General features: G+C 55.0%; 1 protein-coding gene across 1 annotated transcript in view; it reads right to left on the bottom strand.

Annotated features, from left to right (window-relative positions):
- Positions 1 to 11,365, bottom strand: part of ASTN2 (astrotactin 2) — a 336,891-nt gene extending 325,526 nt beyond the window's left edge. Inside the window, exon 1 of the mRNA XM_030286868.4 lies at positions 10,948 to 11,365. Coding sequence (XP_030142728.2) covers positions 10,948 to 11,281 — 334 coding nt within the window. The 5' untranslated portion in view covers positions 11,282 to 11,365. The remainder of the gene's footprint in view (positions 1 to 10,947) is intronic.
- Positions 11,366 to 11,840: the final 475 nt, after the last annotated feature.

Genomic DNA, 11,840 nt, shown 5'->3' on the forward strand with positions numbered 1-11,840 from the left:
AAGCTCTGTATAAAAGAGTAAGGTATTTTAAATAAACTAGAGTCTTACTCTCAAAGCCTTCTGAGTCAGAATCCTTTCATTCCTGTCCTGCCTTGACAGCGACATGTGGGTGATGCTGTCAACAGCACACCCCATTCCCTGTGGCCTGAGGAACCACCTCAACGGGACACAGGGAAGCAAAAAAGCTGAAGGAGCAGCAGGAGCCAGCACCTGCGCTCCTCAGGGATGAGCTTGGGAAGGTTTGGAGCAAGAGCAAATGGACAAAAGGGCTGGTGAGCTCCTGAGATATCCCTGCTCCACCCCAGCAGTGCCCACAGCAATTCCTGTACTCAAAGCTGACAGAATCACCTCCCTCCATGGTGTGGTTTCTCCTCCTGAAGAGGGGACCAGGCACCATGCACCCTGCCTCTCCTGTGACGTGCTTGATGGCAACTCAGAGAGGCTGCTTTGGATTTTACACTTTGTTTATAGCACACATTTGGGGAGCTACACAGAATGGGAAAACACATCCCATAAACAAACTGCTAAACAAAACAGGCTAAATACGAACCACTCCAAACCAAAATAGATTCCAGCTACCCGCCGTGTCTCAAGCATATGCCTCTGACAACAGCTTCGCTCGGGCCCCTGGCCCCACGTTCAGTTTTGATTTTTAGGCTCTGCCATCACTGCCAGCACCTTCAGATGCCTCCCACAGGTCCAGGTAAGTCAGGAACAGCAAAAATACACCCCGCTGGAAGTGGAGAGCAGCAGGGGAGATGGAGGCATCGCCCTTCCCTGCTCCCACCCCACAGACAGACCCCCAGATGTTACCAAAGGCTGCAGGATTTGGACCTGAGCCATCAGCTGCACAGGCAGAAGGGAGCATTAGGTGACAAAAGACTCACACAACAAGATTTCAGGCAGACATTTAGAGCTTCCCTCCCAAGAACTGCCCTGCCAGATGAACTCTACCACCCTGCTAATGCCCAGAAGCAATTCCTCAAGCGTTTAAACTTTGTCATCCCCTCTCTGGGGCTGCACAGAGGGCACATTCCCCTGCGAATGCCTCTTCTGTCAAGATGCAAAGCTGTTGAAGCTGTGTGAAAGTAATTCCCACCCACTCCTACTGCCCCAGGAAAAAATATTTCTTTGGTGGTTTTGCATAACAAACAGCTACACGGTTTGCCTGTTTCTCCTGAGAAACTCAGGCTTAGAGGAAAACACCATCACAGAGCTACTCTGAGACCAGGCTTCATAAAGTTCCCCCTGCAAAGCGAGGGGAATACTACCACAGAGATTAGACTGCCGCTGCTCCTGATAACATTCAGTCACCCTGGCAGGCTGCAGCACACCGAGTTTGTAAAGCTCCTTGGGAATCCTTCAAGATGAAAGGTACAGTATGATACGGATGTATTATATCCATGGGCTTTGTTACAGCACACATTTCCTAGCATGGTTTTATTGCTGGAACACAAAGTTCAGCCGAAGCCCGGGGGCTCTTCAGGTGACGAATGCACCCCTGCAGCCCTCCCTCCCTTCTGTGTGGGAGGAAAAATGCCAAAGCCCCCGATGGGAACGCAGCAGCGGGCGAGGACCTGCCTGCACAGATAAGGCCAGCGTCACCTCTGCTGCATGTGCCTTCAGCCTGCAGCATGTCTGACTCCCAAATACACCTGTCAGCTTCCCAAAATGCCACTGCTGGCATTGGCTCCTCTACAGAACCCCTCCTTTCCTGCTGGACCTTCTTCAGAGCCTTCTATGCCAAGCCACCCCCAGTAAGGGCCAGGAGGCTCCATCAGTTGAGCCAACCTTAATTAACTGGTCCCAGCACTGGGGTCCCCTTGAACACCCCGAGCTGCCCACCCTGAACATCTGCTCCAGGGAGAAGATAATGGGAGAAGTTTGCCGTGGACAAAGCTTGACCGTGGGCAGCCCAATCTGGATGGCACAGAAGGGAGGGTGGGGAATACAGATCCTTTAGGATCACCTGCCCAACACGTTGCTCTGCCTGGGCACTTCTCTCTGGACAGATTTCCCAGGATACTACAGGTAGAGGAACGAGGAGTGTAACTGCAAGGAGAAGGCTGGGAGGAATTCCCTGGGTAGGGCAGGAGAAAAGAGTTTAAACCCCTCTAATTTAAACAGATGAGAGGTTGAAAGGACATGGAAGAAATGTAACAGAGATAGAAGGAAAAGGGACATATCAGGATGTCCTAATAAACCCCCAAGGCTCTCCAGGGCCCCCACCCAAGCTGAACCCCCCACACAGGTGACTGCTCAGGCCCAGCAAGCCAAGGTAAAGGGTTTCCATCACCCTTCACCCCTCAGAGCAGCCTGAGAAAGGCAGGAGTGAGTAACAGAGTGAGGTGGGGACAACTGGCAGCACCTGCCATGGGAGCCCCATCATCCCAGGGAGCCCATCTGTGTGGGGAACTGCCTGGAAGAGCAGACCTTGCTCTGTGGGCACCTGCACGAGGAATTCATCAGGTCACTGGCACCAACTTTTACCTCATCAGGCCCCCTGGTAGCAAAAGCAACATCCACAGCAAGAGTGAGCTGAGGGAGAGGCTTTTCTGGCCAGGGTGGATGAGCAGCAGATCCTGGTCCAAGGCTGCAGGGAACAGGCTCTGCTCCAGCCCCCCTTCCCTGCTCACACACACAGATTGCCCTGTGTTCCCCATCCCAGGAGCACCACCCCGTGTTTTTGTTCCCCATCCCAGGAGAACCACCCCATGTTCATGTTCCCCATCCCAGGAGCACCGCCCCGTGTTCCCCATCCCAGGAGCACCGCCCCATGTTTGTGTTCCCCATCCCAGGAGAACCACCCCATGTTCATGTTCCCAATCCCAGGAGCACCACCCCATGTTCATATTCCCCATCCCAGGAGCACCATCCCATGTTCATGTTCCCCATCCCAGGAGCACCACCCCGTGTTTGTGTTCCCCATCCCAGGAGCACCACCCCATGTTTGTGTTCCCCATCCCAGGAGAACCACCCCATGTTCATGTTCCCAATCCCAGGAGCACCACCCCATGTTCATATTCCCCATCCCAGGAGCACCATCCCATGTTCCCCATCCCAGGAGCACCACCCCATGTTCATGTTCCCCATGCCAGGAGCACTGCAGCAGGAAGCTGATGTTACTGAGCAGCTGGCTTGAGGCAATAAAAACGTTCCTATGCTGTTGCCAGCTCTGATATTCTGTCACTTGATCCCACAGTTTAGGAAGGACATTGCTTGAGAACCACAGAGAGCAGCAAGGGGAGGATCCGGGCTGTGAATGGCCTTGGGACAGCCCCAGGCACACTGGGGAATGAATGCCAGCTCATGTTGGGCAAGTGCCTGGGCAGCCAGTGGGGTGGCCAAGGAGCCCAGCCCACACAGCACAGCCAGGGCAGGCATCCAGCCACCCACCCTGCTGCCCGAGAGAGAGAGAAAAGGGAGGGAAAAAAAGGAAAAAGAATCAAAGTCTCAAAGGCACCAGCACAGCTGAGCTCTTGGTCATGGCTGGGAGCAAAGCTGGGGTTCCCAGAACCTGCACCCCAGTTATCCAGCCCTGGAGCCCTGTGAAACCACAGCAGAGGCTGTGGCATACCATGCCACAGAAAGAAAGGCACCAGGCAGCAAAACCCCCAGCCTGGCCCCAAATCAGGCTGGAGACAGACATTCCCTCCTGCACTCTCATGCTCCTGCCCAGCCCTGGGGAGTCCCACTCCCTGGCCCCAGTGCAGCCAGGGTGCAGCTGGCACTGCCACTTCTGTGCCCCTGCCCTGCTCTGGAGGAGCACAGGAGGTGCCCAGCTGCACAGGTGACCTTCAGCAGCCCATCTCCCCGTGTGCACCCATCCCTTGCCTCCCTCTCCTAACAGGATCACTCCCTTGCATATGCCTGGGAGCAGCACCATCAGCTCAGTAATCTTCCTAAATACAGCAGTTACCAGGTGACTGGGAAAAAATCTCTTATACTGCTGATGCTGCTAATGGAAAATTTCTCCCCTTTTGCTGCTGCTTTCAAAGCCAGTCGAGGTTTCCTACAGACTTTGTCTTGCACTGAGACAGGAGAGGTGAAAGCACAGAGAAAGGAGTGCAGCAGTGGTGGGAGACAGAGAATGTGAAATAGAGGGAACTGCTGCTTCTTCCCCCTCCCCACCAGGCACCTGTGCCCACAGGCAGAGCCCTGGCTCCAAATCGTGTCTGCTGCATCTGCTCACAGGCAGCCACAGCCCAACCTCCCCCTGCAAGGAATCCCTGCCTGCCCCTGACCTGCAGCAGGACACTGGAGGCATCCAGAGCACTGCTTCTCGCAGGGCAAACAGGGGAGGCACCCAAAGGGACAATGGGCCAAAACTCTGCGATGTTTTTCCCCACTTTCCTCCTTCCCAGGAGACAACCAGAAAGCCTCACCCAGCCAGTGCAGATGCAGGCAGCCAAGATCACTGCTCGTCCCCTCTGCATGCCATTCTGCCTCTTCAATACCATTAAGTGTCTCCATACTGTCTGGACACTGGAAACCTTAACTGCATTAGCTGAGACCCGAGCAGCAGCACAAGCATTCAATTCTTTTAAGTGGCCCCATTCTTAAGCTGGTTATGCACAAGAACCATCTCTGCTCGATGCCATCACACACCCCACAGGCAGTGATGGGGCAGGACTGGGGAGCAGAGTGGGAACACAGGCCGAGGTTCATCATCCTCTACTTCAAATGGTTGCTACAGGAGGAGGACATTTGGGCACGGGCTGTACTGTGGGTATTTCAGATGATGGGAGGCATCAGTCGAGACATCTTTTCTTTCAGCTCCAGCCCCAGCCTGCTTCACACTCTACATGGCATTTTGGTGTGATGGCAGATGTTTCTCAAGCCACCTGCACCTGCAGATGTCTTAAAGAAGTGTAAGATCAATATCTCATCATTCCCACACATGGCAGCGATCAGCTCTCCCGTGGTCCCAGCCAGCCCCGTGCCTGAGCTCCTGTCACACCAGGAGAGCCCCAGGGCTCAGCCCTGTCTCACAGCCAGCCAACACCACACAGCAGCACCGTGTCACCCAGCACAGAGGCTTGCCCAACACACAGCTGAGCTGCTCACTTTTCGGGCTTAGGAGGGAGCAGGCAGCAAGTTTTGGAGGTAACATCCATCTGCGTGCTGGCACTCAGAGGTCAATCACCACCCCATTCCCTACAGAGAACTGCAAGCTCTCTGCATAATTCTGAATAAAACCTCATTATTTCTTCCTGGAAAAGAGCAACAAAAGCCTCTGGCACAGAAGCATCGTGGAAAATCAGCTGTGAGGAAGGGGGAGCAGGGGGATCCCCAGCCACCAGCCTCCTCCCGTGGCAGCTGAGCAGCAACCAGCTCCTCTCCCTCCATAGTTAATCTTCTGTTGCCACTAGCTGGTCAGCGCGGGTACTCTTGGAAAGCAGCAGCTCCCCGAGCACAGCCTGCACTCAGCTACACATCCCCAGCTTTAACTGGGATAACAAGCCCAGAAAATACCCAGGATGAAGCCAAATCCCTGTCAAGTCCTGACGTTGCCATGCTGGACAGGCCATGTCCGACCTCACCTTTGGGGAGGGAAGGGATGGCCTCAGGACTGACCCATTTTCCAAGGCATTTCTTGCCTCCAGCCTTTCTGGGGGTTAGAGTGCTTGCAGACCTGCAGCTCAGCATCCACAGCACCAGTACAGCCCCACCCTGAGCCAGGCTCTCCTTCCTCTCCCCAGCTCTACAATCCAACATCTTGGAAAACTGGAGTAATCACACGGTAACACAAGGAGGGGAAGAAATTACTACCAGAAGGTTTTCCTCTTTCCACCCCCACCACCAGGGACCTGGCCCAGGCCCCAGAGCACATACAGCTGTAGACAGGAGGGGAGGGGCAAGAAACAGCCCCACTCACTGTCAGGTCTGCATCTACCCCTGCCCCAGGGTGTCACCAACCTGTCTCATCCTCAGGCTTTTGGGGTGGAAGATGTGACTCTTTATTGGATTAGCTGGGGAACAGAAACAATATAAACAGGAAAAAAAAAACCATAACACATCAAACAAAAAAAAACACAAAACAAAAAAAAAAACCCACCAACACTTGATTAACCAAACCTCTGAGCTGATACTCCAGGCATCTCAAGCCTAGCAGGAGGCAGTTAATGCAAAGGGAGGTGCAGAAACCAGACTCTGCTCATCAGCTATTCTGCAGAGGTGACCCCACGTGCAGATGCCAAGCTCTGACGATGGGGTTGCACATGAGGCACCACACGGTGCTGCTTCAGACCTCACAGGCCAGCTCAAAGCAGGGAAGGCACCTCTGAACAGCAGCATCAGTAAGCTGCAGTCACACCCACGCTCCCCAGGTGACCCTTCAGCCTCCCCACCTGCTCTGCAGGAGCTGATGACCAAAATGAGGGTGGCTAAACCCTGCTCAAGCATTTCTAGGAACAGCAGTAAAGAGTCAGCCCACAGGGAACAGAGTGCTTTCCATTATTTTAATGTATTAATAGAAACTCAGAATGACTGAGGTTGGAAAAGGCCTCCAAGATAATCGAGTCCAGCCTGTGACTGACCCCCAGCACATTGTCACCCAGCCCAGAGCCCTGAGTGCCACGTCCAGGTGTTCCTTCAAGAACAAACACTCCTGCCCTAAAGAGGAGTGCAAGTTAGAAGATGACTTTGGGAAGAGTTAAGAAAGAAGATAAAAGAAGTGGCACTGAACTGCTGAGGAGCTGGAAGAGCAGGGGACAGTCATCAATCAGCCACACACAGGGGCCACAGGGGGACACCAGGAATGCAGACACACGAGCCTGTTTGGTGACAACCACCAAAACAAAGCCTCTTGAAGCACTGCAGACGCCCTCAAACAGCATCCATTAAAGCCATTTATGAGAAGTGCATAGTAAACTGTTCTTATGTAAGCCACTACAGGGTAAGAGCAGTGGTGAAAATTGGCCTGCCTCTTGCCTTCTCCCTCCTCTATATAAAGCTGCTCACACATAGACAGAGCTCATCTAAATTAGCTCGGCAGCAAACTGCCTCATTCCCTGGATTGCACTCGGAGCAGGCTACGCCGTGGTGGAGCAGCTTCTGTAGGGAGCACAGGGCTGCTGCCTGAACCAAGATCCGTGCCTCAGAGAGACCTCACTGGGCAGGGATAAAGCCAGTGACAGGCTGCACCGTTTGCAGCAGAGTAACTCTAGGAGAATTAGAGAGGGACGGGTAAAAGCCACAAAGCATCAGGAGTATCCAAGGTTAAGGAAAGGGCAGGATGCTTTTTCAGGAAAGGGGAGGCACAGCAATTCATAACCCGCTGGTGGCACCTACATTTGTCATTTCCTGCCACCACTGGGCTTTGCTGAGTAATTTTATAGTAATGTAACTGGGGGGTAGTGGGAGAAGCATCCTTCTTGTCTCCGACGCAAGAGGGAAAAAATAAACCGAGGCGTAGGAAACACAGAAGCTGTGACACCCCACTGGGGGAGGGACACCGAGCACAGGGAGCTGCCAGTGGGTGTTTCAGCAGCAGGTCCCCACTGCAGCCCAGGAGGGATGCACAAAGAATCAAAGTTTTCTACCTTTGTTGGGAGAGCATGAAGCCATCCCCAGCCTGGGCTCCCCACCTTCCTGCAGGTGCCGGGTGCCCACAGAGGCACAAAGAGCTGGAGTTGCTGTCCAGCAGCCTGAAGTGCCCACACGGGCACACAGGGAGAGTGTGGAGCATCTCCAGGTACCCTCCTCTGGAGCATCCTGGTACCCTCCTGTGGAGCATCCTGGTACCCTCCTGTGGAGCATCCCTGGTACCCTCCTGGGCACAGGGAGAGGAGCTGCTGTGGAGCATCCCCGGGTACCCACCACCCCCTAGTGGGCTCCTGCCTTCCACGAGCTGCTGCTGCTGCTGCTGCTGATGTTGCCAGCGTGCCACGGGCCCAGGCTCAGCTCTGTGGATGTTTCCTAGTGCTGATTTCTCCTCTATCTCAGCCATGCAGTGGCTCCTGCAGACCAGGCAGCCCCACAGGCAGGGGTGCTACGCTGGAAGCTCTCGCTTTATGCACTTCAGAGAATAAAATCTCATATAGTCAGGGAACAGGTAAAGTTGTTTTCTCCCTAGAAGGAGGAATCCTTTAAAGAAAAGGGACACGCAGCACTCCATGTACCAGCTACCAATTCAGGGCATCTACCTGGAGGATGTGGCACTTCAGGACATGGTTTGGTGGTGGCATTGGCAGTGTTAAGTTTGCAGTTCGACTCGATGATCTTAAAGATCTTTCCCAACTTACATGATTCCATGACTTTAAGTTTCACACCACTGCAGACAAGGCTCTGGCACCTGCCAGCCTTTAGCTGCAGATCACCCACCCTCCTTTAAATGGCAAGGAGTGAGGAGCAGCACAGGAACCACTGCAGCACTGGGCCATTTAGTGAGCTGGGACTTGCTGAGCAGACCCAGGAGTACAGCCCTAGCCACTTAAACTCATTGCCACCAAGAAAAGCAACATTTTCTTTCCTGCCTCCTGGCCTGGAGACACTTTTGAGCCCTGCAGAACGAAGTGGCCTCAATTTTTTCTCAACTTATTTCACTTCAGAGTAAGTAGCATCAGCACCATGTCTCAGCTCTGCCAGCTTTATGCTTCCTTTGCTTTTTTTTTTAATCTTTTTTTCCTTTCAAAAACCCCTCCAGGATGGCAGTCAGAGTGGCTGTCTTGAGCTGTGTGCTTTAGGAGGTCATCCTGCCCCATCCTTACCCTGCTGAGGCCAGAAAGTGATCTCTCCTCACAGCAAGATCCTGCACTCCAAGACATTCAGGAGTCCTCAACACATTTGCAGCCGGCAGGACGTCAGCTCTTACGTGTCCTCCTGAGCTCATGCCCAGACAGCCACTAAACATGTCCAGCAACACGCATAAAGGGATACAAGCATCAGAAATCAGCTAAAGATAAGGACCTGCAAAGATTCTGCCAAAGAGAATCTCTGTCTCCACCTCACTCCCAAGCCCTCCTGCATGTAACGTGATTTTCACCGCCACGAGCCCATTACTAGGCAGCAGCTGCTCTCCGGTTCCCAGCCATCAATGAAGTTAGAAAAGGATGGAGAGGGGGAAAAACCACCACAGAAAACTACAGCCTTAATTCCTGCTCTAGGAAAAGCAGCCAGCAGAAATCCTCCCCAGCCCTCACCCAGAGAAGAGTTAACTGCGAGAGAGACAGTTGCCACACCAGGAGATGGGGAGAAATGCAACAAATTTCAAATATCAGAACATCCACAGCAATTCATGAGCTAGACCTTGGGGAAGGACAAGTGTTTTACCTTCTCTGGAGGCAACAGACTGATTAATTCCAGGACCATGATGAAGCCATCCCACCATGGGCACAGCCTCCGTTTGTCTTCCAATCTGCCTCATGCCTGTGAGTCCAAGGGAAGGGGAGAGGATCTTTTGGGGTCTTCTGTTCATAAAGGGGCAGGAAAACCCCCAGAGACTTGCACAGACATGCTTCATATTTATGAGTACACACATAACCAATATGCCAGGCAAGTAAAAGAAATTTTTAGATTAAGACATGGTCTCTTTACTGGCAGGCACTCACAGAAATAGGATTTGCTACACAAGATCGTGCCTCTGATCTATCAAGACAAATTTCTCTCCTTCAACTTGAGCTATTATCTAAGCTCACACAGAGGGGTTTCTTTGCTATCTGATATATTTAGATCAGTGCGCAATTCACACCCAGTCTCTGAAGAAATTGTACTCTAATCTGAAAATTAACTCAGTGAACCACGAAACTTCTTGTTACTTTTAACCAGGGTACGGTAAACGTCATTCCTACTGCATCAAACCTTTCATTTGTCACTTTTGTTAGTGGAAACAGACTATCTGGCTTGTTTTGGATTTTTATAGTTGACCAGCCGCGTCTAAGGAAACTGCAAAGCTGGAGCCCGAGAGCCTCAGGAAGTACCACCAACTTATTTATTAGGGCGTTTGCTACAGCAAAGCTTCACACAAGGTAAAATGACAGGACTGGGGGACCCAGACAGGCATTTCCCTACCCCTGCTCATGGCACCCAGTGAAAGGCAGGGACTTGGGGTCAGCTGTCCCTAGTGAGCCTGGACATGGGCACACCTCGACACACCTGAGACACACAGAGAGATCCGCTGAAGTCACAACCCAGCCTGTCAAGAGATACCTGAGACCCGAGTTAAGCAGGTACCCAAATTATTCTAGGTTTGGATGCCAAAAAACAGGGCAGCTGCTGGATAAAGCAAAGATCAACAAAAACCCCTCGGTGACCTGGCAGAGTAAACACTGCACTGCCCAGATGACATTAGGCACAGCGCTCTCGGAGGACTGGCACAGAAATGGGTAAAAGTGACAAGAGGCAGCTCGGGCACCCCATCCGAGACAACAGGATCCGAAGTACGACCACAGAATTATTTCTATTCCCATCCCCCTCCCCACAAAGCTGAGAGCGGAGGAAAGTCTGCAGCGTTCGCACAGACCCGGGCGCCGGAGTTGTGCGTGAAGCGAGAGCGAGCCTCGAGAATTAACACGAAGCATTTAATAAAACCAGGCTCTGGCTAGAAAAAACCAGCCCCTCCCGCTGTGCCAGGCTCAGCGGCACCTCCTCGGGGCTCAGAGCTCAACTTGGAGCACACGAGGCAGCCCCCATCACTTCCAGCCTGCGCGGGGTTGCTCTCCTCCTCCCGGGGAATGCTCTCCTCCTCCCGGGGCCGGCAGCGGCGGCAGCCTCAGGCCCTGCTAAAAAATCCCTCCCCGGCAGGAAAGGCGAAAAAAAATAAAATAAATAAACCCAAAACCCAGGATGCAGCACAGGGGCAGGGTTAGAAAGCCCCAAAACACATCGAGCTGCCCGCGGAGCGGGGAGGGCGGACACAGAGGCGGCACGGCGGGTGTGGGATGCTCGGGGATGCTCCGGGATGGCGGGGCGGGATGCGGGACGGGACGGGACGGGGCGGGCGCCTACCGAGGGTGAAGAAGGGCAGCTCGGTGTTGTCCAGATCGTCCTGCACGGCGACGCGGCCGGGCAGCTCGCTGCGGACGAAGAGCAGCAGGCGGGACTCGGCGGAGGCGGCGGCGGGCGGCGGGGCGCCGCTCCAGCTGATGTCGTTCTCCCGGAGCACCGGCAGCGTGGACACCGTCACCGTCTTCACCCGGCAGGGGCCGGGGGGCTCCCGCGACGCCGCGGCGCCGGGCCCGCCGCCGAGCAGCACCGCGGGCGGCGGCAGCAGCAGCAGCAGCAGCACCGGCGGCAGCACCGGGGGTGGAGCGGCGGCCCGGCGGCGCGGCGGAGCGGCCATGCCGGCCGGAGCCAGGCGCAGGAGCGGGGAGGCGAGCGGAGCCGGGCGCTCTGAGCCGCCCCAGCCCCGCCGCCGCCGCCGCCGCCGCCCGGGCCCGCCCCCCGCCCCGCCCCGGCCCCGCCGCCGCTCCCCGCGGAGCCTCCGCCCGCCCCGCGCCGGGAGCGCCGCTCCCCGCTCCGGGAGATGCGCTGGGCAGCGGCGCCGGCCCCGCATCCACAGCGCTCCGCATCTCCACAGCGCTCCGCATCCACAGCGCTCCCGCATCCACACACCGCTCCCGCATCCACACCGCTCCCGCACCCACACCGCTCCCGCATCCACAGCGCTCCGCATCCACAGCGCTCCGCATCCACTGCGCTCCGCATCCACACACCGCTCCCGCATCCACAGCGCTCCGCATCCACAGCGCTCCCGCATCCACACACCGCTCCCGCATCCACAGCGCTCCGCGTCCACAGCGCTCCGCATCCACAGCGCTCCCGCATCCACACACCGCTCCCGCATCCACACCGCTCCTGTATCCCCACACCGCTCCCGCATCCACACACTGATCCACATC

This window comes from Taeniopygia guttata, chromosome 17, assembly GCF_048771995.1.
Source record: "Taeniopygia guttata chromosome 17, bTaeGut7.mat, whole genome shotgun sequence".
Lineage (NCBI taxonomy): Eukaryota > Metazoa > Chordata > Aves > Passeriformes > Estrildidae > Taeniopygia > Taeniopygia guttata.